This window comes from Equus caballus, chromosome 10 (genome assembly GCF_041296265.1).
Source record: "Equus caballus isolate H_3958 breed thoroughbred chromosome 10, TB-T2T, whole genome shotgun sequence".
NCBI classification, from domain to species: Eukaryota; Metazoa; Chordata; class Mammalia; order Perissodactyla; family Equidae; genus Equus; species Equus caballus.
Window position 1 is genome coordinate 18,481,401 of NC_091693.1, and position 26,953 is coordinate 18,508,353.

At 38.2% G+C, this 26,953-nt stretch overlaps 1 protein-coding gene across 2 annotated transcripts; it reads right to left on the reverse strand.

The window, feature by feature from the left end:
• Nucleotides 1–1,418: 1,418 nt before the first annotated feature.
• LOC100050557 (sulfotransferase 2A1) lies at nt 1,419–22,536 on the reverse strand. 2 transcript variants are annotated; one of them, XM_070223104.1, is made up of 8 exons: nt 22,371–22,536; nt 21,767–21,837; nt 20,966–21,189; nt 19,508–19,716; nt 17,224–17,350; nt 9,555–9,649; nt 7,946–8,126; nt 1,419–2,614 (listed from the first exon to the last, which is right to left on the reverse strand). In XM_070223104.1, the coding sequence occupies exons 3-8, from the start codon at nt 21,102–21,104 to the stop codon at nt 2,502–2,504; spliced, it is 864 nt and encodes a 287-aa protein (XP_070079205.1). In that variant the 5' UTR covers nt 21,105–21,189; nt 21,767–21,837; nt 22,371–22,536; the 3' UTR covers nt 1,419–2,501. The 2 variants fall into 2 exon arrangements, with proteins under 2 accessions (XP_070079205.1, XP_001917522.4); XM_001917487.4 differs by lacking the exons at nt 21,767–21,837; nt 22,371–22,536 and having other exon boundaries at nt 20,966–21,288.
• Between the last annotated feature and the right edge of the window lie 4,417 nt (nt 22,537–26,953).

The following is a 26,953-nucleotide window of genomic DNA, read 5'->3' on the forward strand; positions in this document are numbered from 1 at the left end:
TTTATTTCTTTTTCTTGTGTGATTGCTGCCACTAGGACTTTTACTACGATGTTGAATAAAAGTGGTGAGAGTGGGAATCCTTGCCTTGTTCCTGATCTTAGAGGAAATGATTTCAGCTTTTCACTGTTGAATAATGTGATGTTGGCTGTGAGCTTGTCATATATGGCTTTTATGGTATTGAACTATGTTCAATCTATATCTAGTTTGCAGAGAATTTTTATCACGAATCAATGTTGAATTTTGTGAAATGCCTTCTCTGCATCTATTGACGATCATGTGATTTTTATCCTTCATTTTGTTAATGTGATGTATCACATTGATTAATTTGTGGATGTTGAACCATCCTTGTATTCCTGGAATAAGTCACACTTGATCATGGTGTATGATCTTTGTAATGCACTGTTGAACTTGGTTTGTTAATATTTTTTTGAGGATTTTTGCATCTATGTTCATCAGGGATATTGGCCTATCATTTTCTTTTCTTGAAGAGTCTTTGTCTGATTTTGGTATCAGCATAATGCTGGCTTCATCAAATGAGCTTGGGAGTGTTGGCTACTCTTCAATTTTTTTAGAAGGGTTTGGGTAGGATTCATATTATTTTTTGAAAGTTTGGTAGATCTTACCAGTGAAGCTGTCTGTTTCTGGACTTTTGTTTGTTGGGGGATTTTGATTACTGATTTAATATCCTTACTAGTAGTTAGTCTGTTCAAATTATCTATTTCTTCATCATTCATTCTTGGTTAGGTTCTATGTTTCTAGGAATTTCCCATTTCTTCTAGGTTGTCCTGGTGGTATTTCACGCTCATAGTAGTCTCTTTGATCCTTTGTGTTTCTTTGGTATCAGTTGTAATGTATCTTCTTTCATTTGTAATTTTATTGATTTGATTCCTCTGTTTTTTTTCTTGGTGAGTCTAACTAAAGTTTTGTCTATTGTGTTTATATTTCAAAAAACTAGCTTTCAGTTTCATTGATCTTTTGTATCGTCTTTTCAGTCTCTATTTCATTTATCCGCTCTGATCTTTGTTATTTCTTTCCTTCTATTAACTTCTGGCTCAGTTTGTTCTTCTCTTTCTAGTTCCTTGAGTTGTAGATCCAGGTTAGTTGAGATCTTTCCTGTATCCCCATGTGGGCATTTATAGCTATAAACTTCTTCTTAGAACTGCTTTTGCTTCATCCCTTTAAGTTTTGATATGTTGGATTTCCATTTTAACTTGTCTCTAGATATTATTTTATTTATCTTTCAATTTCTTCTTTGACCCACTGGTTGTTGAGTAGCATGTTGTTTAATCTCCACATGTTTGTAAATTTTCTAGTTTTCCTCACTTAATTGATTTCTAGTTTCATGTCACTGTGATTGGAAAAGATACTTGATGTGATTTAAATCTCCTTAAATTTATTAAGACCTGCTTCAAAATAAATGGAAATCAAAGCAGGAGGAGCTTTAATTATATCAAACGAAATAGACTTTAAGACACATTGTCGTGAGAGACAAAAGAAGGACATTATATAATGATTGAGTCAATCCAATATAACATTTGTAAATATTTATGCATCCAACATAGGATCACATAAATATATAAAGCAAATATTAACAGACGTGAAGGGAGAAATAGACAGCAATACAATAATAATAGGGGACCTCAATAGCCTACTTTCAATAACTGATTGATCAAACAGACAGAAAAATAACAAGCAAATGTTGACCTTACGCTACATATTAGACCAGATGGACTTAACAGATATTTACAGAATATTCCATCCCCCTACAGAATATTCCATCCAAAAGCAGCAGAATACACATTTTTCTCAAGTGTGCATAGAAATTCTCCAGGAAAGATCGTATGTTGGGCCAACTCAGCGATTTAAATAGGGAAAAACTGGTCGGGAAGAAACTCACAATCACTCACAGGAGAACTGATAACTAAGTTATAACTCTCAATACTAAATACTGGACTAGCTATATAATCAAGATGGATGAAACCCAAATACAAAATGCTGAGTGGAAATGTAAGTCAATGAATGCATTATGCAGTGTGTCATTTATCTAAGTTTTAAATGCCTCCAAAAATACCATATATCATTTATAGTAAAACACCATATAGTAAGAGAAAAATATTATGTTGGGAATTATATACCTGAAGGTCAGAGTAATAATAAATTGTGAGATATAGACAACGGAAAGAAAATGAGGCTTAACTGCTTGTTAATTTTATTTCTCATTTTTATTAAAAAATTCTGACAATTTCGGGTAAAAATTATATTATTTCTGTATCATTATGTGTGAAACATTACAAACATTTTCAAAACGCTGCAGTGCACCAAAGTGAATTAGGGGTCCCATGGTAATTTTTCACAATCAAGTCCTCAAAGATACAAAGATTGGATAATTCGAGGCTCCTGGGTGAAATACAGGTTTTACACAATTACCTCCAGTCATGCACAGGTACAAGGACAGGAAAACAAATATCAAGATTCATATAAGATCCAGAAGGTTTTGAACATTATTCCCATGGGAACAGTTCTCGAGGAAGATCTGCCATCTTCTCCTGGAATATCTTATCAAAGGCTTCAGCCTGGGCCACTGTGAAGTGGTTTTTCCAGTCTCCAGTAATGCCTGACAAACATGAAATAGAGACTCAGATCAGATCTAGGGGTAGGACTCAAGACACCAACATATTTCCTCCTGGATCTATCCCTTCTGTCTACTTGACATGGAAATTGTAGCTAATAGAACAGAATGACCAATGGCTCATTGGTGGGCCTTTATATTGCCTGGAGATCATACCCATTTACACTTCCAACTGCTTGGAAACAATTTCCTATATTCTCCTCTCTCCCAACAGATTCTGTATACAATTCACCAGCAAAACTGTAGTCATATCCTCTGATACCTCCAGAATCTGGCCACTTCTCACCACCTCTATTTCTACCACCTTGGCCCAAGCCAACAGCATCTTTCACCTGGATTATTGTAGTATACTTCTGACCAGTCTCTCTGTTTTTTATCCTTCTCCATTATAAGTTATTCTCAGTGTGGCAGCCAGCTTGACTCCTTGAGAAGTTAAGCCAGATCATGTCCCTTGTAGCTCAGATTCTCCAAGGACTTCTGGTTTTACTCAGTGAAAGGGCTTATGGCTTCAGGTGGTTTGGTCCCTGTCGTGTGACTCCACTCCTATGGCCATCCACTTGCTCGCTCTACCCCCTCACACCGAGTCTCCTTAGTCTGCCTCATACATTCCCCTCATCAGTCTATGTGCATTCCCTGCTCCTTCTTCCTGGAAAGCTGTCCTCTCGGATACATCCACGTTTTCCTGGTTTCCTTCTTTGACGTCTTAGCTCCACTGCATCTTCTCAGTGAGATTGTCTCCCACTACCCTGTTTAAAACTGTAAGTCTCACCCTTGCTGTATTTTACTTCATACACTTATCACATATGGTATGCTGTATGTATTTCTTTTGTATGTGTGTATCATACGTATCTCCAATATATATATAACTTCTACAAAGTCACATGCTTTTCTTTTTAAATAGCCAATGATTTAGTGTTTCAAGGAGTCATAGACACTACATACTCAAATATTTGTTGAAAGGATGACTAAAAGAATGAAGAATATACTATTATCATCTCCATTTTACAGATGAGAAAAAACAGGATTTGGAGAGGATAGATAGTCAGAAAGTGGTGGATGTGGATTTTAAGCCAAAGATTTTATCACTAGAAGCCATACCCTTAATGATACAATTATATAATTATTTCTTTATCATATAAATTAATACTTATGTATTATATTAATATAACTAAATTAATGCATTAGTAAAATGAATATATAGCAGAATAATTATAATTTTATATACATTAATATATAGAAATATATATTATATAGAGAGAGAGTATATAAGAATTTATATATAAGAGGATATATAAATTATACTCTTAAATTATATGCATAGAAGTAATATAACAGGATGTCTTACAAAATAACTGGTGCCCTAAAAACATCCACTCTTACTAGCATGCTCCTCATTTTCTTCATTATTAGAACAATTTTCCTCGTTGTTGATTTGATAGACTCCTGTAACACACGTGATATTTGGGAAGCCGGAAAGAGCTGTTGAAGCATGAGAGTCTCTGTAAATTCAATATGGCGGCCTCCTATTAAACACCAGTCCACGTGAGAGAATCCAACGTTTCTATGCAGGGTCCTCAAGATCTATATCCTACCCATTTTCAAAATACTACCAATCCTTCTGCTGTAATTTTCTATTTATGTCTGTCCCTAGTTTTTGTTGCTTAAAAGTCTCCCCAAAGTCTTGTGTGTTAGTTTTCTGGGGCTGCTGTAACCAGGTACCACACACTGGACAGCTTAACAACAGAAATGCATTTTCTCACGGTTCTGGAGGCCGGAAGTCAGAGATCAAGGTGTTGACAGAGTTGCTTCCTTCTGAGGCTGCGAAGGAGAGAGCTGTTCCAGGCTTCCCTCCTTGGCTTATAAATGGGTGTCCTCCTATGTCCTCACATCATCTTTGCTCTGTACATGTCCAAATTTCCTCTTCCTTTAAGAACATCATTATTATTGGATTACGGCCCACTCTAATGACCTCATTTTAACCTAATTACCTCTGTAAAGACCCGTTCTCCAAATACAGCTACGTTCCGAGGTACTGGATATTAGGGCTTCAATATGTGGATTTTTATGGGCCCATAACATCTTGGTTATGAAGACACCTTTTAAACATTCTGTCAAGCACTAAATTCTGTCAATACTAATAATAATGGCTGAATGATGCGAAGTTTTAAATAAAGTTGATTAGAACTTCAGGTCATACTTACGATATTTACTGATATTTACTGATCTAGTGTTAACAGCTATACTACAACAATTTTGATAGTCTGGTGTGTAATATATTTAGATATAGCATAATTGGGTGGGCAAACAGTTTGTTGATTTTTATACTTTATCAGCTTCATATGTAGTTTATAATAAAATATATTTGTATTATATTGTAATATAGTAGTTTATAGTTTGTCATAAAAATTAAATGATCAAACAGCTTGTTGATTGTTATGGTTTAAACCAAATTTCTTTCTTCTTTCCTTTTTTGAGGAAGAATAGCCCTGAGCTAACATATGCTGCCAATCCTCCTCTTTTCTGCTGAGGAAGACTGGCCCTGAGCTAATATCCGTGCCCATCTTCCTCTACTTTCTATGTGGGATGCCTACCACAGCATGGCTTGCCAATCAGTGCCACGTCCCAACCCGGGATCTAAACTGGCGAACCCCGGGCCACCGAAGCAGAACGTGTGCACTTAACCGCTGTGCCATTGGGCTGGCCCCAAATTTCTTTAAAAAATTAATATATTATGTTTTTATTCATTCTTCCTTCTGTTTAATCAACAAAAGTTGTAGAATGTCTACTCCACACCAGAAGCTATTTTCTGAAATAAAAATCATCAAGGACAATAACAACAACAATCAGTTAAAGAAAACTATTGCTTTGATCTGAAAATCAGATAGGTCATCAGTAATGGAGACTTCAACAGCCAAGGTTCTCCTAAATGCAGTCGGTATATGTAGACCCCAAGGGACAATCAAAAATATTTTTCTTGTGTCCTGAGTGGAAAAGAGCCCCAATTATCCTGAAAGTAGCCGAACAGAACAGTCCTTGACCTACATTTGATACAGCTTTTCAGTGAATCATGATCTATATAGCTATCTAATTATAATTGATATAATTAATTTTAAAATTAATCTTGGACCTGTATGTGCCTCCCAGATGAAAGAAAGGACACAAGTCAGACCTGAGATAGAGACACAGGAGATTAATCCTTTTCATTATTCCTTTCTTTCTCTCTTGCTTTCTTTGTCACCCACCTATCTATTCTTAGTCTACTCTGTGCTAGAATAGTGAAGTTGTAAAGCATGGTGGTTATAAGTTTAGTCTCTAGCATCAGAGATCCTGTTTTCAAAGGGACTTGTGTCTTACTGGCTGCATCAGTTATCACAATTTTCTGAGGAAAATAATACCCTATGGGATTCTTGTGATGATTCAGTTACAAATTACATGTGTAGTCAGATCACCAGGTTAGCAATAATAATCACATGACGATTGTCAATTGTTATCATCCTTACTATATCTACCCTCAACCTCCCATGAAAAATTGGAAAAGGTTGAAATCCAATGTGGTTGCCTCCTGAAGGAGTCATCCTAGACAAGAAGAAACAGTGGGTGTATTCATTGAATTATGCACCAAATTCGATTGCATCCACTCTATTTTGTCCCTGCCAAAAAACCTGGGTCATTCACCCCCGTTGCCTTTCTCTTTTAAGCAATTATCCTTTGTCCTTTTAGCCATTTCACACAAGCATTGTACATAAATATGACATTTTAAACCCTGCCAAACCCTGATGCATAAAATGAAATCTAAGAATGGACAATCTCTCTATGCTAGGTATTCCCTCTACTTCTGTTTTAGTAAAGTGTCAAAAGCTAGGATTGCTGGAGGTCTTTTTTTTATAACAACAGAAATTTGCTTTCCCGTGCTCTGTAGGCTTGAAGTCCAGGATCCAGGTGTCAGAGCAGCATTGGTTTCTTCTGGAGGTTTCTCCTTTTGGTATGTAGATAGCTGACTTCACATGATCTTCTCTTGGTGTGTGCATATTTCTGTTTCCAAATTTCCTCTTCTTTTAAGTACACCCATCATATGGATTAGGATTCACCCTAATTTTGGTTAATTAACTTTTTAAGAACTTATCTCCAAATACAGTTACCTTCTGAGGTACTGGGGGTGAGGAATTCAACATATGAATTTTGGAGAGATGCAATTCAGCTTATACTCCTCCTTCTGGCCTCCCCACCCACAATTCATGTCCTTCTTGCATGCAAAATACGTTTGCCACATCCCAGCTGCCCAGATGTCTAAACCCATTCCACCATCAACTCTGAGTCCCAAATTTCATTTAAATATCATGTAAATCAAGCATAAATGAGCCTTGAGGTAGGATTAACCCTAAGGTGAGATTCCTCTCCAGCTGTGACCTGTGAAACCAAACAAGTTATCTGCTTCCAAAATATAATGGTAGGAAAGGTTTATGCCTTTCCTATTCCAAAAGGGAGAACTTAGAAAGGAGAAAAGGATCCTGGGTCCCAAGCAAATCCAAAACCTAGCAGGACAACTTCACTGAGATTTATAGGATCGAGAATGAGCATCTTGGTCTTGATCCTCTGACCTCCTGGCCTACTGGGGTGGTGGCTCTCTCTTCCTCTGTCCTGGGAGGCAGCTGCCAATTGTTTGAGGTATTTTCAACTATTTAATTTCTTCCTTTTATGGATCACCATCCTGGATATATTTGAACTATGGAATTGTGAGCAAATTAGCTCATCTTGAGCCCAAGGGACATGATTAATCATTCATCATAGATTCCTTACAATGACTGATAGAAAGACAAGCTCTCAGCTAAGTGAAAAGTCTCTCCACTCTCCTTTCCTCAGTTGAGTCCATTTTTACACATTTCTTTGTTCAGGGTCGTTCTCTTTGTGAAATCACCAGTGTGAGAGCACCAACGTTACCATCCCCCCCCAGGGTTTCATCATTTTCTGGATCAATCCCAGCTGGAAAGTTGGTAGGAGTTGTGAACTAACCTGGTCATAGTTTGTAGAATGGATATGCACCATGTCAAATTCTGAGGAGAGAGAATCTGAATGACCTCACATAAGTCAGATGACCACTGCAGACCTAATCAGCTCCCCACAAGTGCCTGCAGCCCGCATCAGCACTATGAAAAGGGACTCCTTGATAAGGCTACCTGAGAAGTTCTCTGGGTGATGAGCAACTAGAGTTGAAAAATTCAAACACTCACTACTCCCAAGTGTTAGTGCCCTACTGTGAGCACCAGAATTCCCTCCACATATTCTGATCTATTTTGTAGGCATGGCATTTTCTTTTACCTTTTCTCATAAGTGATGCATTCTTCTCAACTAAAGAATAATCATGGAGGAGGGTAAAGTTAGACATCTTGTTTTCTTTCATGGCATGGAAGGAGCTATTCTTGAGGAGTGAGTTAAGTTCTTCGGGTTCCAATTTCTTGCCCAGGAATTGGCAGATTTTCTCTACAGTGCTTCTTGTGTCCTAGAAGAAGAAAAAATAAGAGAGAAGATATGAAACAGAAAGAAATAGAAAAGTAGGTGAGAAAGAAGAAACAACACTGTGAGGAGAAGAAGGAGAGGGAGGAGGAAGAGAGAACAATGTGAGAAGCTAGAAACAATTGGCTAGATGTGCCTAGGAGGAAGAAAAGGAAAAGGTAAAAAAGAAGGAGCATGCAGGATAGAAAGGTGCAGGATCCACATGGATTTCCCAGTATAGTTGAGTTCAGGACTCCTTAACACTAAATACAGGGCTGGGTTTTCTAAAGACACTTTTAGACAGGCTTCTAGACGGTTCTGATCAGGATTAAGCAAGGAGAGTTTCATGAATAACTTGACAAAGATTGGAGGGATTGATTTCAAATCCTGGATGTGCCCTCCATTAACACTCCTTTCCATAATTAGCATTTGAATAACACACAGTTTCATAATATCTTCTTATATATTGTCTCAATAACTAGTACTTGGCACAAAATTGATTTTATAATCAGAAAGACTGCTTTGAAACATACACCTTCCTCTTAGAGCTATAATGTTTTAAAATTTTTCTTTATCCCATGAGCCCTCATTATGGCCAGAAAACACTCAACTATAGAAATTACTACAATAAATGTTCATATTGCAGCTTGAAAGCATAATTACTAGAAGGTGTAGGAGCATGTACCTGAGGTAGGTACACTTGCTACAAAAGGCTTCTTGGTAAAAAAAAAAAAATGAAATTGACATGGAGGCCATAGAGAATTAGACAGAGGAAGATGATGGGAAGTAATGCTTCTTAGAAGCAAAAGCTTGTGTTTGTGTTATTTGCTCTTTTCTCCAGGATACCACTAATAAGGAAAGTTCTTCTTCCAATGGTTTAATCACTCATACTGGTTTGAGCATCATCTTATGGCTTTTCCTGCCCATCACTTTTCAGTCTGGTACTTGGCCTGTCAGAAAAACTACACAGACTGATTTCATGATTTTATCTTTCTTCTATCAGTCAATCTGGGATGTCAGGCAGTTGGACACATTTATGGAAGCAGACATGTTTCTACCCACTCCCATCTTCTTCCTCAGTCCCCTCTCCCCACTAGATTATCAGCAGTGTCATGTGTCCTACCCCTAGAAATTTTAGAACCACTGCGAGGGTGAGCATAAGTCATTCTACTGTGTCTCATTTCATGAAAAACGACCTTTACATGTTGTAGGATGAAACAAAGAAGAGAACATGAAGAAAGAGAGCATGGAGCTTGGTCAGTGTCAATCAGAAGTAGGGAAATGAAGACCAGGGAGCTATTCTCACTCCTAATGACCCTTCACAAGGCTCAACTTTGACTGAGAAGGTGGAATAGAGACACAGAGGAAGGGAGGGAAGTTAGAGGAGTGGAGATGGTGGTGAGAGGTGTGTGCTAACCATAAGGACCACAGTTACCCGTTTCAGCTCTTCATAACTCAGTATCAGGAAGTTCTCCTTCCCTCTCATGGACATCCAGCCACGAGTGTGGTCGAACCAGGATCCATATGGCACTGCATATTGGGGAGGCAGAAAGAGGAGGTAGGTTACAAACTCTATGAAAGCAAAAATCCATCTATTATGTTCACTTTTGTGGGCACAATTAACAGCAAAATGTCTGGCACATTTAGGCCTGTCCTAACTAGTTGGGAATGAATGACAATAAAGATGGAAAACTATTATCCAACATTATGCATTTACCCTGTAAGAAGCCTTGTTCATTTGGAGCAGGCTCTGTGCCAGTTTTCAAGGGTCTCTAAGGTGATCGTGTCCAGAGAGCCAGGTGGCTTGAAGAATAGTATTCTTGCTGCCAAAAATCAGTTGAGTGTTTAGGATTTTTAGTTGGTGGGTCTTTCCCATGGACCTTGAAGATATTTTTCCGTCTTCTTGCCTTCCTTGTTGCTATTGTAATTATTGTTCCTTTGGAAATTATCTGTCTTTGCTCTGGTTTAAGGTTTTCTTTCCTTCTTTCTACCACAGCTTTCCTAGAGACTAGGTGAAGATTTATTTGTAATAATTCTTTGTGAGGCTAGGGGTGGTTCTTCAAATTGAGATTTCATCAATGCAGGAAATTCTCAGGTATGTTTCCTTGAAAACCGCCTTTCTCTACATTTAATGTTACCTCCTAGGAAGGTAAGTCTTCTCACTCCATCCTCCATATCTTAACTATATTATACTTTTGAATGGCTGTCTACTATACCCAAGTCTTTCTTAACTCCAAATATAGTGGAAAATTAGTTATCAACTAAGAATTCTACTTAAACTATCATTGAAACGTGAGCACAAAATAAAGACAATTTCAGGTCAAACAATGAGAGAATTTACCACTTTTGTTATGACAGAGCTAATCTAAGTCATTCTTTATGAATATCTAAAGTGAATCCAGGAGAAAGGAAAAACCAATGCGTCAAAGAAGGATTCCAAAGAGAAACACAAAAATATCATGAAACAAACAAAAATAGTATCACAACATATCAAAACTTATGGGGTGCAGTAAAAGCAGTTTTATTAGGTATGTTCATAGCTATAAATGACTAAATTTTGAAAAAGAAGGATCTCAAATAAACAAGCAAACTTTACACCTAAGGAACTAGAAAGAGAAGAAGAAACTAAGCCCAAAGTTAGCAGAAGGAAGGAAATAACAAAGATCAGAGCAGGGAAGAGAATGAAACAGAGACCAGAAAACAATAGAATAGATTGACAAAAATAAGAGCTTCTTTTTAAAAAGATAAATAAAATTGACACATCTTTAGCTAGAGTAAGAAAATAACAGAGCAGACTGAAATAAATAAAAGATGAAAGAGGAGAGATTATAACTTATGCCACAGAAATACAAAGGATCATAAGAAACTACTATCAACAGTTATATGCTAACAAATTGGATAACCTAGAAGAAATGGGTAAATTCCTAGAAACATGCAACCTACAAGATTAAATTATGAAGAAATAGAAAGCGAATAGTCTAATAACAAGTAATGAGATAGAATGAATGGTCCAAAATCTCCAAACCAACAAAAGCCCAGGGCCAGATGGTTTCCTGGTAAATTCTAGCAAGTATTTAAGGAAGAATTAATACCAATTCCCTCAAACTTCAAAAAAATTGAAGAGGAGGGAATACTCCCAAACTCATTCTATGAGGCCAGCATTACTCTGATACCAAAGCCAGATAAGGACACTACAAGAAAAGTACAGACCAATATTTCTGATGAATATAGATGCAACTATCCTCAACAAAATGTTAGTAATCTGAATTCAAGAGCACACTAAAATGATCATACACCATGGCATGCAAGGATGGTTCAACATATGCAAATGATTAATGTGATACACCACACTGCAGAACGAAGGATAAAAATCGTATGATCATTTCAGAAGATGCAGAAAAAGCATTTGACAAAATTCATAAAAACACAACAAATTATGTATATAGGGAATGTTTTTCATCATAATAAAAGTCATACATGACAAGCCCACAGTTAACCCTGTACTCAATGGTGAAAAGGTAAAAGCCTTTCCTCTAAGATGAGGAAAAAGACAGGGATGACCGCTCTTACCATTTCTATTCAACATAGTCCTAGAAGTCTAGCCACAGCAACTAGGCAAGAAAAATATATAAATCAGAAAGAAAGAAGTAAAATTATCTTCATTTTCAGATGACATGATCTTATATGTAAAAAAACCCCTAAAGACTATATCAAAAACCTGGTAGAACTAACAAGTGAATTTAATGAAGCCCCAGGATAGAAAATCAACATGCAAAAAACAGTTATATTTCTATACACTAACAATGAACTATTTAAAAGAGAAATTAAGAAAGCAATCTCATCTAAAAGAGCATCAAAAACCATAATATACTTAGGAATAAATTTAAACGAGGAGAAAGACCTGCATACTGAAAACTAGAAGTCATTGATGAAAGAGATTGAGAAGACACAAATAAAAGGGAAGATATTATGTGTTCTTAGGTTGCAAGTATTAATATTGCAAAAATGTCCATACTATCCAAAGAAATCTACAGATTCAATGTAATCCTTATCAAAATTCCAATGGCATCCTTCACAGAAGTAGGAAAAAAATCCTAAAATCTGTATGAAACTGCAAAAGACCCAGAATAGACAAAGCAATCTTGAGAAAGAACAAAGCTGAGGCTTCACAGTCCCTGATTTCAAGCTTTATTACAGAGCTATAGTAATCAAAACAGTATGGTACTGGCATAAAAAGAGCAGGCACATAGACCAGTGGAAGACAACAGAGAGTCCAGATATAAATCCACACATATGCAGTCAACTAATTTTTGACGAGGGCACTGAGAACACACAATGGGGAAAGAATAGCCTCTTCAATAAGTGGTGTTGGGCAAACTGGACATCCAGATGGAGAAGTGTTAAACTGGACTCGTATCTTATACCACCCATCAAAATCAACTTGAAATGGACCAATGTCTTAAATGCAAGTCCTGAAACCATAAATATCCTAGAAGCAAACATAGGCAAAATTTCCTTGATTTGATTGGAAACGATTTCTTGGATAAGACACCAAAAACACAGGCAACAACAGCTAAAATAAATATGTGGGACTGGATAAAACTAAAAAGCTTCTGCACAGCAATGGAAACAATCAATAATTCTAAAAAGCTACCTACAAAATGGGAAAATATATTTGCCAACCCTACATATGATAAGGGGTTAATATCCCAAATATAAAGAACTCATACAAATCAATAGCAAAAAAAAGCAAATAATCCAATTAAAAAATGGGCAAAGGACCTGAATAGATATTTTTCCAAAGAAAGGCACACAAATGGCCAGGAGGTATATGAAGAGGTGCTCAACAGGGCTAATCATCAAGGAAACACAAATCAAAGCCACGATGAGATATCACATCACACATGTTAGGATGGCTATTATAAAAAAGACGAGAGTTAACAAACGTTGGTGAGGATATGGAGAGAAGGAAAACCTTTATACAGTGGTGGCGGCAACGTAATCTGACACAGCCACTATGGAAAACAGAATGGTGGTTCCTGAAAAATTTAAAAATAGAACTACCATATAATCCAGCAATCCTAATCCTGGATGTATATCTTAAGGAATCACAGTCAGAATGTTGACAAGATCTCTGCACACTCATGTTCACTGAAGGATTATTTCAGCATTTTTTACAATAGCTAACACATAGAAACCACCTAAATGTCCTTCGATGGATGAATGGATGACGAAAATGTGATGTGTATATATCTATATCTATATATAGATATAGATATGTTTTTAATATTTTATATTTTTATATTTTATTTTACATTTTATATTTACATTTTGTATTTATATGTATCATATGTAATGGAATATTATTTTCTATGTATTTATATTTTATATTTATATATATATTCCATATATATTATTCAGCTATAAAAAAGAAAGGATTCTTGCTATTTGCAACAACATGGATGAACCTGGTGGGCATTATGCTAAGTAAGCAAAGACAAATACTGTATGGCATCACTTAAAGAGGAATACAAAAAAAATTAAGATTTCATAGAAACAGAAAATAGAATGGTGGTTGCCCGGGGATGTGCAGAGAAACAGTGGGGAGATATAGGTTCAAGGGTACAAAGTTTCAGTTACAAGAAGAAGTTTTGAGGATCCCACATACAGCATGGTAACTGTGGTTAATAATTTGGTATTATGTACTTGAAAATTGCTGAGAGTAGATCTTGAGAAGTCTCACCACACACACGCAACGCACACAAAGACCTAACTATGCGAGGCAGAGGATGTGTTAGTTATCTTGCTATTGGTAACCATTATACAATGTATAGGTATGTCAAATAACCAAGTTTAAATATATACAATTAATTTGTTGATTATTTCTCAATAAGGTTAAAACATAACATTTTTGAATAATTACCTTTAAAATTAAGAACAAGCAAGTATTGCCACTATCATCTCTTCTATTCAACATCGTCCCAGAGCCCTGGCCAATGAGATAAGAGAAGAAAAAATAAAGACAACATGCGTGTATTAGAAATGAAGATAATATCATTATTTAAAGGTTATATTTATACTTCATTGAAAATCAAAGAGAACCTACAGGGAAACAATGAGAATTAAGAGGAGAGTTCATTCAGATTGGTGAATATTCAATCAATATTCAAAATCAGTTCCATCCCCAAATCAGGCACAAACTACTGGAAAATGTAATTTTAGGATGTTACTCTAGAAGGAATGACATACATCTGAAAAAGAGTTGCAAGCCTTTCATAGAAAAAGTCATAAAATATCATGTAAGACATTAAAAATGCTTTAGATAAAAGGAGGGATAAACAAGGTCTATAAAAGAGGAGATAAACTAAGAAAAATATGTCAACTCTCCACTATTCTGCAAAATTACTCTAAAGACAATCATAAAAATACTGACAGTAATGAGTGTTACTGAGGAAATGGAGTATCATGAACTCTCATATGCTATTTGTGGGAAAATAAATTGATGCAACCACCCTGGAAAATAGTTCGGTATTAACTTTTAAAGTTTAAAGTTCATATTTTCTATGCCTTAGAAGTTCTACTCTCAGGTGTATAAACCAGAAAGAAGGTCACACACATGTGCACCAGAGAACCATTATACTGAATAGCCTAAAACTTGAAACACCTCATTTAATTTGTAACTTGGGATATACACAGTTTTGGGAGAAGCATTTGACCAAAACCCTAATGGCTTCAGTGATGCTTACAAACAACAATTATTGCTGATTCATTTTGATTCTCCTCTTGGCTACACCTAACCCAGCATTGCTCATGGTGCAGATATGGTCTGCCTTGGGAGGTGGGACCCAGAGTAGATGACTACACAGGCCATGAAAACATGTGTGGGTCTTTTGCATAAGAAATTCTAGGGTTCAAGGTTCCCAGAGGATGGGTGATGAAAGGGTTGCAAGCTCCAGGAATCCTACAGATTCTACCTCGCTGGGAAGGAAATGTGTCCAGAGCAGGGGACCCCCCAAGGCTTTGTTATCATGTATGATCCAGAGCTCTGCTCTAAGACCCAGGGTCCAGAGCAGGGTCTCCTGTTGCCTGTAACTGAAGACAATATTCCCTAGGACTTAAATTCCCAGGGTTTCTTCATTGGTATGGGGGAAAGCGTTTGGATTGACCTTCTACAGGGCTGCGGACAACTCAGGATTTTGATATTAGTTGATAACAATAAAGATTTTGGTGTTGGTGGTCTTTAACTAGATAAGAAAGAGGCCTGTGTGTGAGTTTTGAGGGACAGATAAGCAAGATATTGGGATAGTGGTGAGGTTTACAGGATATGTCTTCATCACCCACCACTACTGATTGCACTTTCCTGGATTCCTAGTGACACTATTTTGTGCACCAGTTGGCAAGATCTAATAAAGCATTGATGAGGGGGTGTATTCTTCATGTCTGGGCTTCCACAATAGGCTTTCACTGTTGCCTTTTCTTTCTGAAAGAGTAAACTGAAGGAAAGCAGGACAGAGGACTGAAGAGTTCAGCCAGAATCAGCTCAGTAAGAAACGTGACTGCCACGCTTTGTAGATTGAACTTTATGGTGAGGGCAAACAATTCAGGCAACCCTTTCATATGTAACAGACTACTGCAACATAGCCTAGAAGGGACAGAGAGCATGAGGTGAAGACATCAATAATGAGTCTGTTGTGTGAATCTATATGAGAACTAACACTGTCTTTGGGAAATAAAGCACCAATGGAAGGAGTGACGAGCAAATATTCATTATTTAACAAAGGTGTATTAGTGGCTACTATGTGGCAAGCACCACTCTGGGACCTGGGTCAAGAATGAACCACTCAAAGAGCTTACATTTTAGTTGGGAGACACATGCAATAAAAAAGATAAATAGAATACATACTCATTGATGATGAGTAGTAGGGTTAAAAAAAGATAAGACTATAAAGATGCAGAAGGATAGTATTCTATATGGTACAGAAAAAGAAGACTTCCCTAAGTACAGAGACATTTTAGCTGAGAGCAGAGTGAAGATATTAATCTAGGTCATGGGAATTGAATGATAAATAGATAAAGAGAAGGGCTGAGGGGCATGGGAGTGGGATGGGAAACAGATGACACTTGTCAGAATCATGCTAACCCTGGGTGAGGGGTGGTCCTATTTATTGAATAAGATCAACCCGCAGTGGAAACAGTTTGGGATATGCGGGAAATGTGTTCAACCTTAAACATATTGAAGTAGAGGTGTCTATGACTCTTTCCAGTGTAGACGTCCACGGGCTGTTAGAGAATCCGATCTGAAGCTAGGGAGACAAATCATAGCTGAGATATGGGACTGATCACAAAGTTTTGAGAAAAATTGCAAAATTTCTATATCTGAGAAAGCCTGGAAATTCTGTGTAATTAAAAGTATGGTGATCTGAGCCAGCCCTGACGGCTTGGTGGTTGAACTTTGGCGCACCCTGCTTTGGGGTCCCGGGTTCAGATCCCAGGCGTGGAACCATACTGCTTATCTGTCAGTAGCCATGTTGTGGTGTTAGCTGACAAAGAAGAACCAGAAGAACTTAAAAGTGTACGCAACTATGTACTGGCACCTTGGGAGGAGGGAAAGAAGGAAGATTGGCAATAGATGTTAGCTTAGGGCGAATCTTCCCCTACAAAAAAAAAAACGTATAGAGATCCTAAGGTAACGCATACATTTCTGAGACAGATAGCACATGAGGATTAAGGGAGTTTCGTAAGGATACATCTAAAAAGGAGTGGAAAGTCAGGGTCGTGTTGTCCTGGAAGCCAAGGAAAAGCTGACTTTCAGAAAGCCACAAATTAGAAGAGAAGAGAAGAACGCCAGTGCTCTGTGTTAGTTTAGACTGGCACTGGAGACTCAGAACGTAGCTAGGATGCTTTACAATGCAGGAAGCTGAAAGGCTGGCTGTGGTTCCACTGCTCTGCGGGAGAGAAGGTAGATTTGAAAATTTGTGTTTCCATAGTGATGAAGCCTTATACCCCTGGGATGGTGAGATGTAGAGATCTCAGGTTGGGTGTAAGATGAGGTCTGATAAAGGCCTCTGACAATCCTCCCACTTCCGTATTCTACATTCACTCACCATTTCCTTGGATGAACCATTCAAAGTATTGTTCCAGTGATTCCGGTTTTTTAGTAAAATTTGAATTACTATAGAAAAAGTAACCAGACACAAGACTATCTCTGGGATTTCTGATGAGATAGAGCACCTTAAAGAGAAAAATTTGATAACAAAACTCAATCAGTCATTTCTCATCCTTCTTGATCATATAAACATAGAAAAAGCCAATTCCTAGAAAATGCCAATAAATATCAATGGATTCTTTTAATATATTAGTTATCGCATTCATTAACCTAATATATATATATATTTTTTTTTTAAAGATTTTATTTTTTCCTTTTTCTCCCCAAAGCCCCCCAGTACATAGTTGTATATTCTTCGTTGTGGGTCCTTCTAGTTGTAGCATGTGGGACGCTGCCTCAGCGTGGTTTGATGAGCAGTGCCATGTCCGTGCCCAGGATTCGAACCAACGAAACACTGGGCCGCCTGCAGCGGAGCGCACAGACTTAACCACTCGGCCACGGGGCCAGCCCCAAACCTAATATATATTTTTAAGTTCCTATGAACCAGTCACTGGGGTAATGCTAAGGATATAACAATGGAAGAGCAAAGAATTGTCCCTTCTCTCTGGGATATCATAGTCCACTCACAATGGGAAGCAACTGAAGGTTTTAAAAGGTGAGTGGTATTATATTTGTGTAGTAAAGTATAAAGATTACTACCAGGAGAATGGATTAATAAACAGAGCTATATTCATAGATACACAGCAGACAATCATATGGTATAGGTCTATTTATATGAAGTTCAAGAACTAGCTAAACTAATCTATAGAGTGAGAATCCAGAGAAATGATCACCTGCATGAGTGGGTGTTGACTGGGGAGGCACATGAAGGAATTTTCTAGAGAAGTGGAAATGTTCTAAATCTGGAAGGTAGTTATCCAATTAGCAGACATTTGGTCCTGTGCAAAGCGTCCATAAAGACATTTGGTCCATAAGACATGAATTCATGCCAAAAGGTCCTTGATATTTGGTCATATTTGATCTTGTCCAAAATGTCGATAGAGACATTGGGTTCACACATCAAAAAGTCCTTGATATGTGGTCCTGTCCAAAAGCATTTGGCATAGAATATGCTCACGGATGTTTTGGAGGGGACAAAATGTCAAGGACCTTTGAGCATGGGCCAAATACCTTATGGACCAAATGTCCCTTGGATGTTTTGAAGAGGACCAGATATCAATAACCCTTCGTTGTGGACCAGACGTTTGTGCACATTTTGCACAGGACCAAATGTCCTGCAAGGAGTCAACCCAGCTGTCTACACATGTAATGATTCAACAAGCTGATACTAAAGATAAGTGCACACATAAAGACACGTACACGCAAGAACGCTTGGCATTTGAACATCTGATTTATGGTCTTTATTCTGCACCAACTTTCTTTGTGACATTATTCTAGGCCCCGACTCTCTCTAGGCCTCAGGTTCCCTATGCAGGCATTTAACAAACACCAATAAGACACATGGAATGAGTTTATTATAAATAAACCTGGGAGGTGATGGGTTAAAGAAAAACAAAACTTAACTGTGTTGCAGCCCATTGTGAAATTTCCAAGAGAGGAGAATATTATTCTAAGGTTCACCATCCAGCTGAAGTATAAAACATTTTTTAAACATCACAAACCAAAAAGTACCTTCCAGCAAAGCATGTTTCTAAAAACACTCTGAGATATGGTAAATCCTGTGTATCCTTGTCCCTCCTGGGGATGATCTGTCAACCCCATGAGAGATTCCTGCGGCTGCTGAGCTCAATAGACAGTTATATATAGGAAGACATAGTGGTTAGAAAAACCAGCCACGACGCCAGAGCAATCTCCCTGGATTTAGGCGTTGATTTATGAATGGGCTGCTTCCCACATGGGCAACTCTAAATCTGGTGCTTCTACCTAGCATCTGGAGGCATTCACTTAATTAAGATTGGCTGATTATTTTTTAGAGCAACAGACAGAATTTATCTAGTATATAACACAGTTATAAATTCTGACTGGGTTTAAAACATTGTTCTCTAAGGTTCTGGTGTTATCGTTTCACTTTGCCTCTGGTTTACACCTGCGTGGTGTAAGCTGTAGAGGGATCTACACCCTCGTACTCAAGTATGGACACTGTCATCACCAAATGCAGAATCTGAGGCCCATCCTAGACCTACTGGATGAGGCTGCATGTCAACCAGATCTCCAGGGGATTCCCAGGCACATTAGACTTTGGAAAGAGTTCATCAAACTTATCTTGACCGTTGAGCACTGACCTTGGCCTTGGAATTGAAGAGAGACTTGGGGATGAGCTGGATGGGGAGGTGGGAGCTGATGAGGCGGGGGCCTTCCTTATCCTTTAGTGAATTATACCCATGCTCAGCTTCTACCCAGGGTGAGCGGTCCCAAATGGGCACAGATTGGATCCACTTGGGATCCCCCTTGGAGTAAATCAGGCAGACAATTTCAATCAACCAGTTTGTTCCTGAATAAAGAAAGAAAATTACGGTCACTCATTTTAACACGACTTTTTTTAAAAAAAAATGTGATGAAACATGCATAGCATAAATATACCATCTTAAGCATTTTCAAGTGCACAGTTCAGCAGTGTTAAGTGTATTCGCATTGTTGTACAACCATCTTGCAGACTAATAGTCTGTACCCCTTAAACAACAACTCTCATTTTCCCCTCCCTCCCATACCTGACAACCCTGGGCAACCACCATTCTACTTCCTGTTTTAATGAGTTTGATTACTCTGGGTACCTCATCTAAGGGGAATCAGGCCATATTTGTCCTTTTGTGACTGGCTTATTTAGCTCAGCACAGTGTCCTCACAGTTCACCCACAGTGTGTTGTGTGTTAGAACTTCACTCCTTTTTAAGGCTGAATAATACTCCATTATGTGTATGTACTACATTTTGTCTATTCTATCATCTGTCAATGGGCATTTGGGTTGCTTCCACCCTTCGGCTATTTGTTTAAATCCTTTTAACATGTTCCCACCGCCCTTGGCTTTCTCCCACCTTGCCACTTCCCATGTCTTCAGACTCAGTCCTTGCCCAATTTGCAGTCCCTCCAGGCCCCTCCCCTAATAGAAATATGATCCACATCCTTTCAGTCCCTTGAATTTTCTCTTTTCCAATTCCTGACCATTGTCCATGCTGAGACTTTTACCTGAAAATATCCCTCTTCAGTAAATCGTTTCACATTCATTTTTTCATCTCAATTAGATACTATTTCTTCTACTTTACTTTTTGGGCTGTGGCAGTTGTGTTTATTCATCCCTCCCTAGTTTAACTGAGGTATAACAGACAAAGAAAAATTGTATCAATTTAAGGTGTACGATGCAATGAAGTGATATATGTATACACTGTGAAATGATGACCATTATCAAGCTGATTAACATATCCCTAATTTCACATAATTAACTTTTTTTCTATTTCTTCTATAAAGACCTCACTGGCCATCCTCCTCCACGCCTCCATACAAACATCTGACTCTGCCTAAGGATTTATCCCCGTAGGTTCTCCGTATTAACTCAGATTACACCCTCTGGACACTCATCTTACTGTGCAACTGCCTAAGGCCTTTTCTCTGAGTATAACTGGTATCACAGCTCTATTCCCGCACAGCACTACGCATTGTCTGGCATATAGAAAACACTCCATTCGTTTACAGAGTAACTGAGGACATGGCCACAGCCAGTCTCAGCATCTGATCCAGCTTCCTTACCTGATTTTGGGAAAGTCAGTATTAAGACATCTTCATCCTTAAACACAAAACTGTCCCGCGCTTCGCTCATGAGTTCAGGTTTGTAACCCACGGTAGGGAAAGGTATCCCTTCGAACCACACAAACCTGTCTGACATCATGATGAGCTCTCTGTTCCTGGTGTTAGAGTTTCCGCTGTAGCCACTGCTGGAGGTTGTGGCAGCCGCTGGGAGACCAGCTATAATACTAAAGATAAAACAATTATTAATCTATCTTGGTTCATTGAGGAGTTTGCCTTCTGATAAAGACAAGTGGATCTTGATAGAGGGTTCCAAGGTTGATGATATTGGGCAACCGTGAATCATTCAGAGAACATTTTGGGATCATCTGAGTTGAACTCATGAGAGGGAATCAGGAATTCAATAACAAGCCCAAGGATGTGGAAATGTGGGCAAATTTTAAAAATTATTTTTAATCAGCTTTATTTTTGGACAGTTTTAGATATACAAAAATTGTGAAGATTGTGTAGAGAGTTCCCAGAGCCCATTCTTTCTTCACATTTCCTTAGTTTTTCCCTAACATCCTTTCTCTGTTCTGGGATCCCATCCAGGACACCACATCACGTTGAGTTGTCATGTCTCCTTAGGGTCCTCTTGGCTGTGACATTTTCTCAGACTTTCTTTGTTTTTGATGATCGTGACAGTTTTGAGGGGCACCGGTCAGGTGTTTTGGAGAAGTCGCTCTATTGGGGTTTGCCACTTGTTTTTCTCATGGTTAGACAGAGCTTATGGTTTTGGGGTGGGAGATCATGGAGGTAACATACCATTCTCATCACACGTTTCGAGAGTACTTCCTATCCACTTGACTATCATTGTTGATGTTGATCTTGATCACCTGGATGAGGTAACATTTGTCAGGTCTCTCTGCTGTTAACTTACTCTCCCCCCTTTCTATGTGGAACATATCTAAAACATGAACTTTAGGCCTGAAAGCGTTCATGAGCACACATTGTATAAAATCCAGTTGAGGGATATTCTACAAAATAATTGGCTGGTACTATTCAAATTGTCAAATTGTCATGGAAACAAAGAAAACTGAGGCTATGTTCCAGGTTGAAGGAACGTGTGAACTAAATCTCAGAGTGGATCCTTGACCACAAAAAATGCTGTCATTGTTGGGACAATTGGCTACATTTAATTTGTAATGTGGATTAGATAATAATATTGCATCAATGCTAAATTCCCTGATTTCTATAATTTTACTGCGTTTATACAGTAAATGTCCTTGTTATTAGAAAATATACATAGAATTTTTGAGGGATGAAGGGGAATGATATTTGCAACTTACTCTCAAACGATTGAGAAAATTAATATTATATACGAGAGAGAAGGAAAGAAAATGATCTAGTAAATGTTACAAAATTTTACCTTTGGTGAATCTGTGTCGATTGCATATAAGAATTCTTTGTGCACTTTTGCCAGATTTCTCTGTTTGATGATAATTCAAAATAAATGTAAAACTAAATAAATAGATACAGTGATAGTAATAAGCTGAAAGGAAATTGAGAAACCAGGAACTGCTATCTCTCTTTTTGAGCCAAAGGTCAAGAACTTGCTTTAGACTCACAGACACGTGGGGCTGAATTTATATTAAATTATAACTAGACTACAGGATCCATTTCTCAGTTGCCATTTAATCATTAACATACCGAGAATTTATTAAATGCTCAGGTTTCAGGGACTGGGCTAAGAGAATTCGCATATCCACCACACGGAAGATGCAGAACAGCAATTGTTATTTCATTGGCCCTGCCCTTCTATTTCCCAGTGAAGGACCCTAAGGCCACAGCTTCACGTGTTCATGCAACAAGCAAAAGGGAGAGTGCCCACAAAATGTATGGAATATCGACTCTACGAGAACTTAAAGAGACATCTAGTTTTCTGCCATTTCCCATGGGCATCATAAGCTAAAATTAAGACCATCTAATGAATGATATAAAACCCAAATTTGAGGGCAACAAAGTTTAAATTAGAATATTTGATAATCAAGAGAAGAATCATCATCTCTTTCCTATTCATTCTTGGGCTGGATCAATAGATTGAATTGAGCACTTGTGTGTCAAATAATGTGCTGATAACCCACAGTTTTAAATCTGACTCAGTTGTTGACCTTCTTGTGCTTTTGAGGGAGAAAGACAAGAAACCAGACCGTGTTTAACAATGCGATAAGTGCTATGAAGATGAAAAGAGAAGGGACCTATGAAAATACGTGGGAGGGGCACCCCACTAAAGTTTAGGGGGCAGGTGAACTTATGAAAGGAGGTGATATTTAACCTGTTATCTCAAAATTCAGTAGAACTTAACCAGGCAAAGAGATGGAAGTGGATATGTGTTTTAGCAGAGAGAATAAAGATCAAATAGTTACATATTTTACCAAGTAGTTACTTATTTCATTATTTTTTTTCATTTTTTCTAATTTCATTCCTGTATTCCTGCCAAATACCTGTAGATACTGATAGTAATCATAATGATACTGTGAAAGGCCAATAATTATTGAGAGCTAGCACATGTCAATAATATTCTGATCACTTTACACATTCATAAGTCATACTTTAATCAAACTTTAATCATAAAACTGATTATATGAAGAAGTTACAAATTATTCTCCTACTCTACACTCCATGGAACACTAAGAAATTGGTTAAAATTGTTAACTTTATTGGAATGATACAGCTATTAAGTGGTTGGGTAAGACATCCAGCCCCTTAGACTACAGACTCTACGTTATGAACTGGACTACAGTTATTCCCAGGTCACACCTGAGTTTACACTCTGTCCTGTACTATGGTTATCACTGGGTGACATCCAAAGATGTGGAGATCTGTGATTTATTGATAAGGAATTCAAAATAGCTGCTTTAAGGAAACTCAGTGAACTACAAGAAAACAGAAAGAAAATTCAACAAAATCAGGAAAAACAATGCATGAACAAAATGAGAAGTTTAACAAAGATAGAAATCATAAAAAAGAACCAAACAGAAATCCTACAGCTGAAGAATACAGTGACCGAAATGAAAAAATTCAATAGAGAATATCAATATCATAATGGATCCAGCAGAAGAAACAATCCATGAGTTAGAAGACAGGAACTTTGAAATTAACCAGTAAGAGGCGGAAAAAAGCAAAAAGAATGAAAAGGAGTAAAGAAAGCCTACAGGATCTATCAGTCATCACAAAAATAAACAATCTACACATTATTGGAGTCCCAGAAGGAGAAAAGAGAGAGAAGGGGGCAGAAAACTTATTTAAGGAAATAATGGCTGAGAACTTCCCAAATCTGGGAGAGATTTGAATACGTAAGTTCATGAGGCTCATAGGCCCCCCAAAATCCCAACTTAAAGAGATCGTTTCCAAGACACGTTATGATAAAACTATCAAAAATCACAAAGAGAGAATCTTAAAAGCAGCAAGAGAAGAGAAGCTGGTAAGTTACAAGGGAACCCCAGTGAGGCTACCAGTGGATTTCTCAGCAGAAACGGTACAGTCCAAGAGAGAAGGGTTTGATCTATTCAAAGTGCTGAAAGAAAAAAACTGCCCACCGAAAATACTCTATCCTGCAAAATTATCCTTCAGAAGTGAAGGAGAGTTAAAGACTTTCCCCGACAAACCAAAGCTGAGGGAGTTTCTCACCCCTAAGCCTACCTACAAGAAAGGCTGAAAGGAGTTCTTCCAGCTGAAACAAAAGGATGCTAATTAGTAACATGAAAATATACAACACATTGGTAAAGGTAAGCATACAGTCAGATTCAAAACATTCTAAAACTGTGCTATGGTGGTGTGTTATTACTTAACTCTAGTATAAACGTTAAAGGACAAAAGTATTAAAAATAGCTCCAGCTACAATCATTTGTTAATGGATACACAAAATAAAAAGAGGTAAATTGTGACCCCTGGCTTAAAAAACAATCCCACGGTTCTCGGGGTACACTGGGTTCAGCTGAGTAGTTCTCACTTGGACTCTGTCACGAGGCTGCAGACAGATGACACTTGAGGGTGATGCTGTCTTAAGGCTTCTCACTCTCTCGTGCCTAGCACCTGAGTTCAGATGTCTGGAATAGCTTGTGGCTGGTTGGGTGCCTCTCTCTCAAAGATGCCTCTCCGTATGGCTAGCTTGGGCTTCCTCACAGCATGGCAGTCTCTTGGGCAATCAGACCTCTTAGATAGTGACTGACCTTACCCAGGGAGAATGTTCCAAGAGACTCAGGTGAAACTTTCAATGCTTCTTATGATCTGACCTCAGAAATCCCAAGTGTCTCTTCTGTCTTATTCTATTGGTTAAAACCCAGTCACAGGCCCAGCATGGACTCAAGGGGAAGGGACTATACGAGGGAAAAAATATCGGGATGTTTGATTCTCGGGGTACCATCTTTGGCAACAAGCTATCATTTTGCTTTTTCAGATAACTTGCTGACTTCCAGATGTTGATATTTTCATGGCCCAATGAAGATCATATGAACTCCAATAACATGGCCAGGACAGAAATATGTACCTTTACGTGATCATGATTCACATCAGAAGGTTTTATATCCCACCTTAGGCAAACAGTTTACTCCAGAAACCTGAATAGGATGTTATTGATAAAAATTCTCTTGGCTGTAAAGAGAGTGGTTATTTGATATTTTTCTGGGTCTTAATATTGAATTCCACATGAAGAGTTTATAGATATGTAGAGAAATATATATTTATTCTGGATAATATGTGTGCATTAGGGGAGGGTGTGCGAAGTCTCAGCCAGGTCTACTGGATTTGGATAACTTGTGGGTCAGCCTCAGGTCCTGGAGCAAAGATTTTCACCCCACACCTCCGTCTGCACTCTATCCCAGGTCAGGAATTCCTGACGTTTGGGGTCCAAGCTCTACAAATGGGTATGTTTGTTTTGCAGCAGGCAGTTGCACACTTGGGATTCTGTCAGATATGCTTATTTTTACTTTCCACAAACTGATAAGGACCTGCTCTCATGGCCTTCCGTTATCTAGTTCTCTTCCTGTATGCCTTTGTCCTTTCTTCCCCCATACCTGGGCAGGGCATATGGACCTGCCTCTAGAACCCAACCCTAGACATTGCTCTTTCTCTCTCTCTCTCTTCCTCTCTCTCTCTTTCTGCTCCAGATGCTTGATGATCTGGATTTTCAGGAGGAGAGAACAGAAGTTTCACATACATGTCAGGTCTAAGACTTGAGGTCTGGCATCGTTTGCCAGTGGAGTCCTACAGTTTTGGGATATTAAGTAATGGTCTTGGCATCAATGCAAGTGATGCATTTTTCATTTACTTCCTGATCCTTGCGCATGTAACTCCTTTGTACAAGAAAACAGATTCGCTGGCAGCAGTTAGAGACTGAATCCCTAATGCTTAATTCATCACCTGACATTTAGTAACCACGCAATAATGAAGAGTTGTTTTTATTGAGGACTCCTGTTTTAGTCCCCCACCCGCAGGAAGCACAACCCCTCCAACTGCCTGGGTGGCTCCTAGCCCTTCATCAGGCTCCAGGGAGGGGACCATCTGCCCTGTTTCAATCTGGGGTTCCTAATTTATGGGATTTCCTTCAAGAAATCACTAAAGTATAGACTAGGCAATGCAAACAGAATAACTCTGGTTTGTTTACCTGACTCTGACCAGTCAGCAGGTGAAGCCAAAGTTCAGGGATGCCCAGAACTCACTCCCCTCAATGTCTATTCAGTCTTCCATGTTTCTACTTAACTACTAACTGAAGTCCTTTAATTTCTGCCAGTTGACTCTGACAATGTCTGTGATGGTTAGTCTTATGTGTTAACATGGCTTGGCTATAGTATCCAGTTATTTAATCAAATGCTAGTCTTCAAATGCTGTGAGTGCATTTTGTAGGTGTGGTTAACATCTATAATCAGTTGACTTTCAGTAAAGGAGATGACCCTCAATAAGCTAGGTGGGCCTGATCTAATCAATTGAAGGCCTTAAGAGCAAAAACAAGTT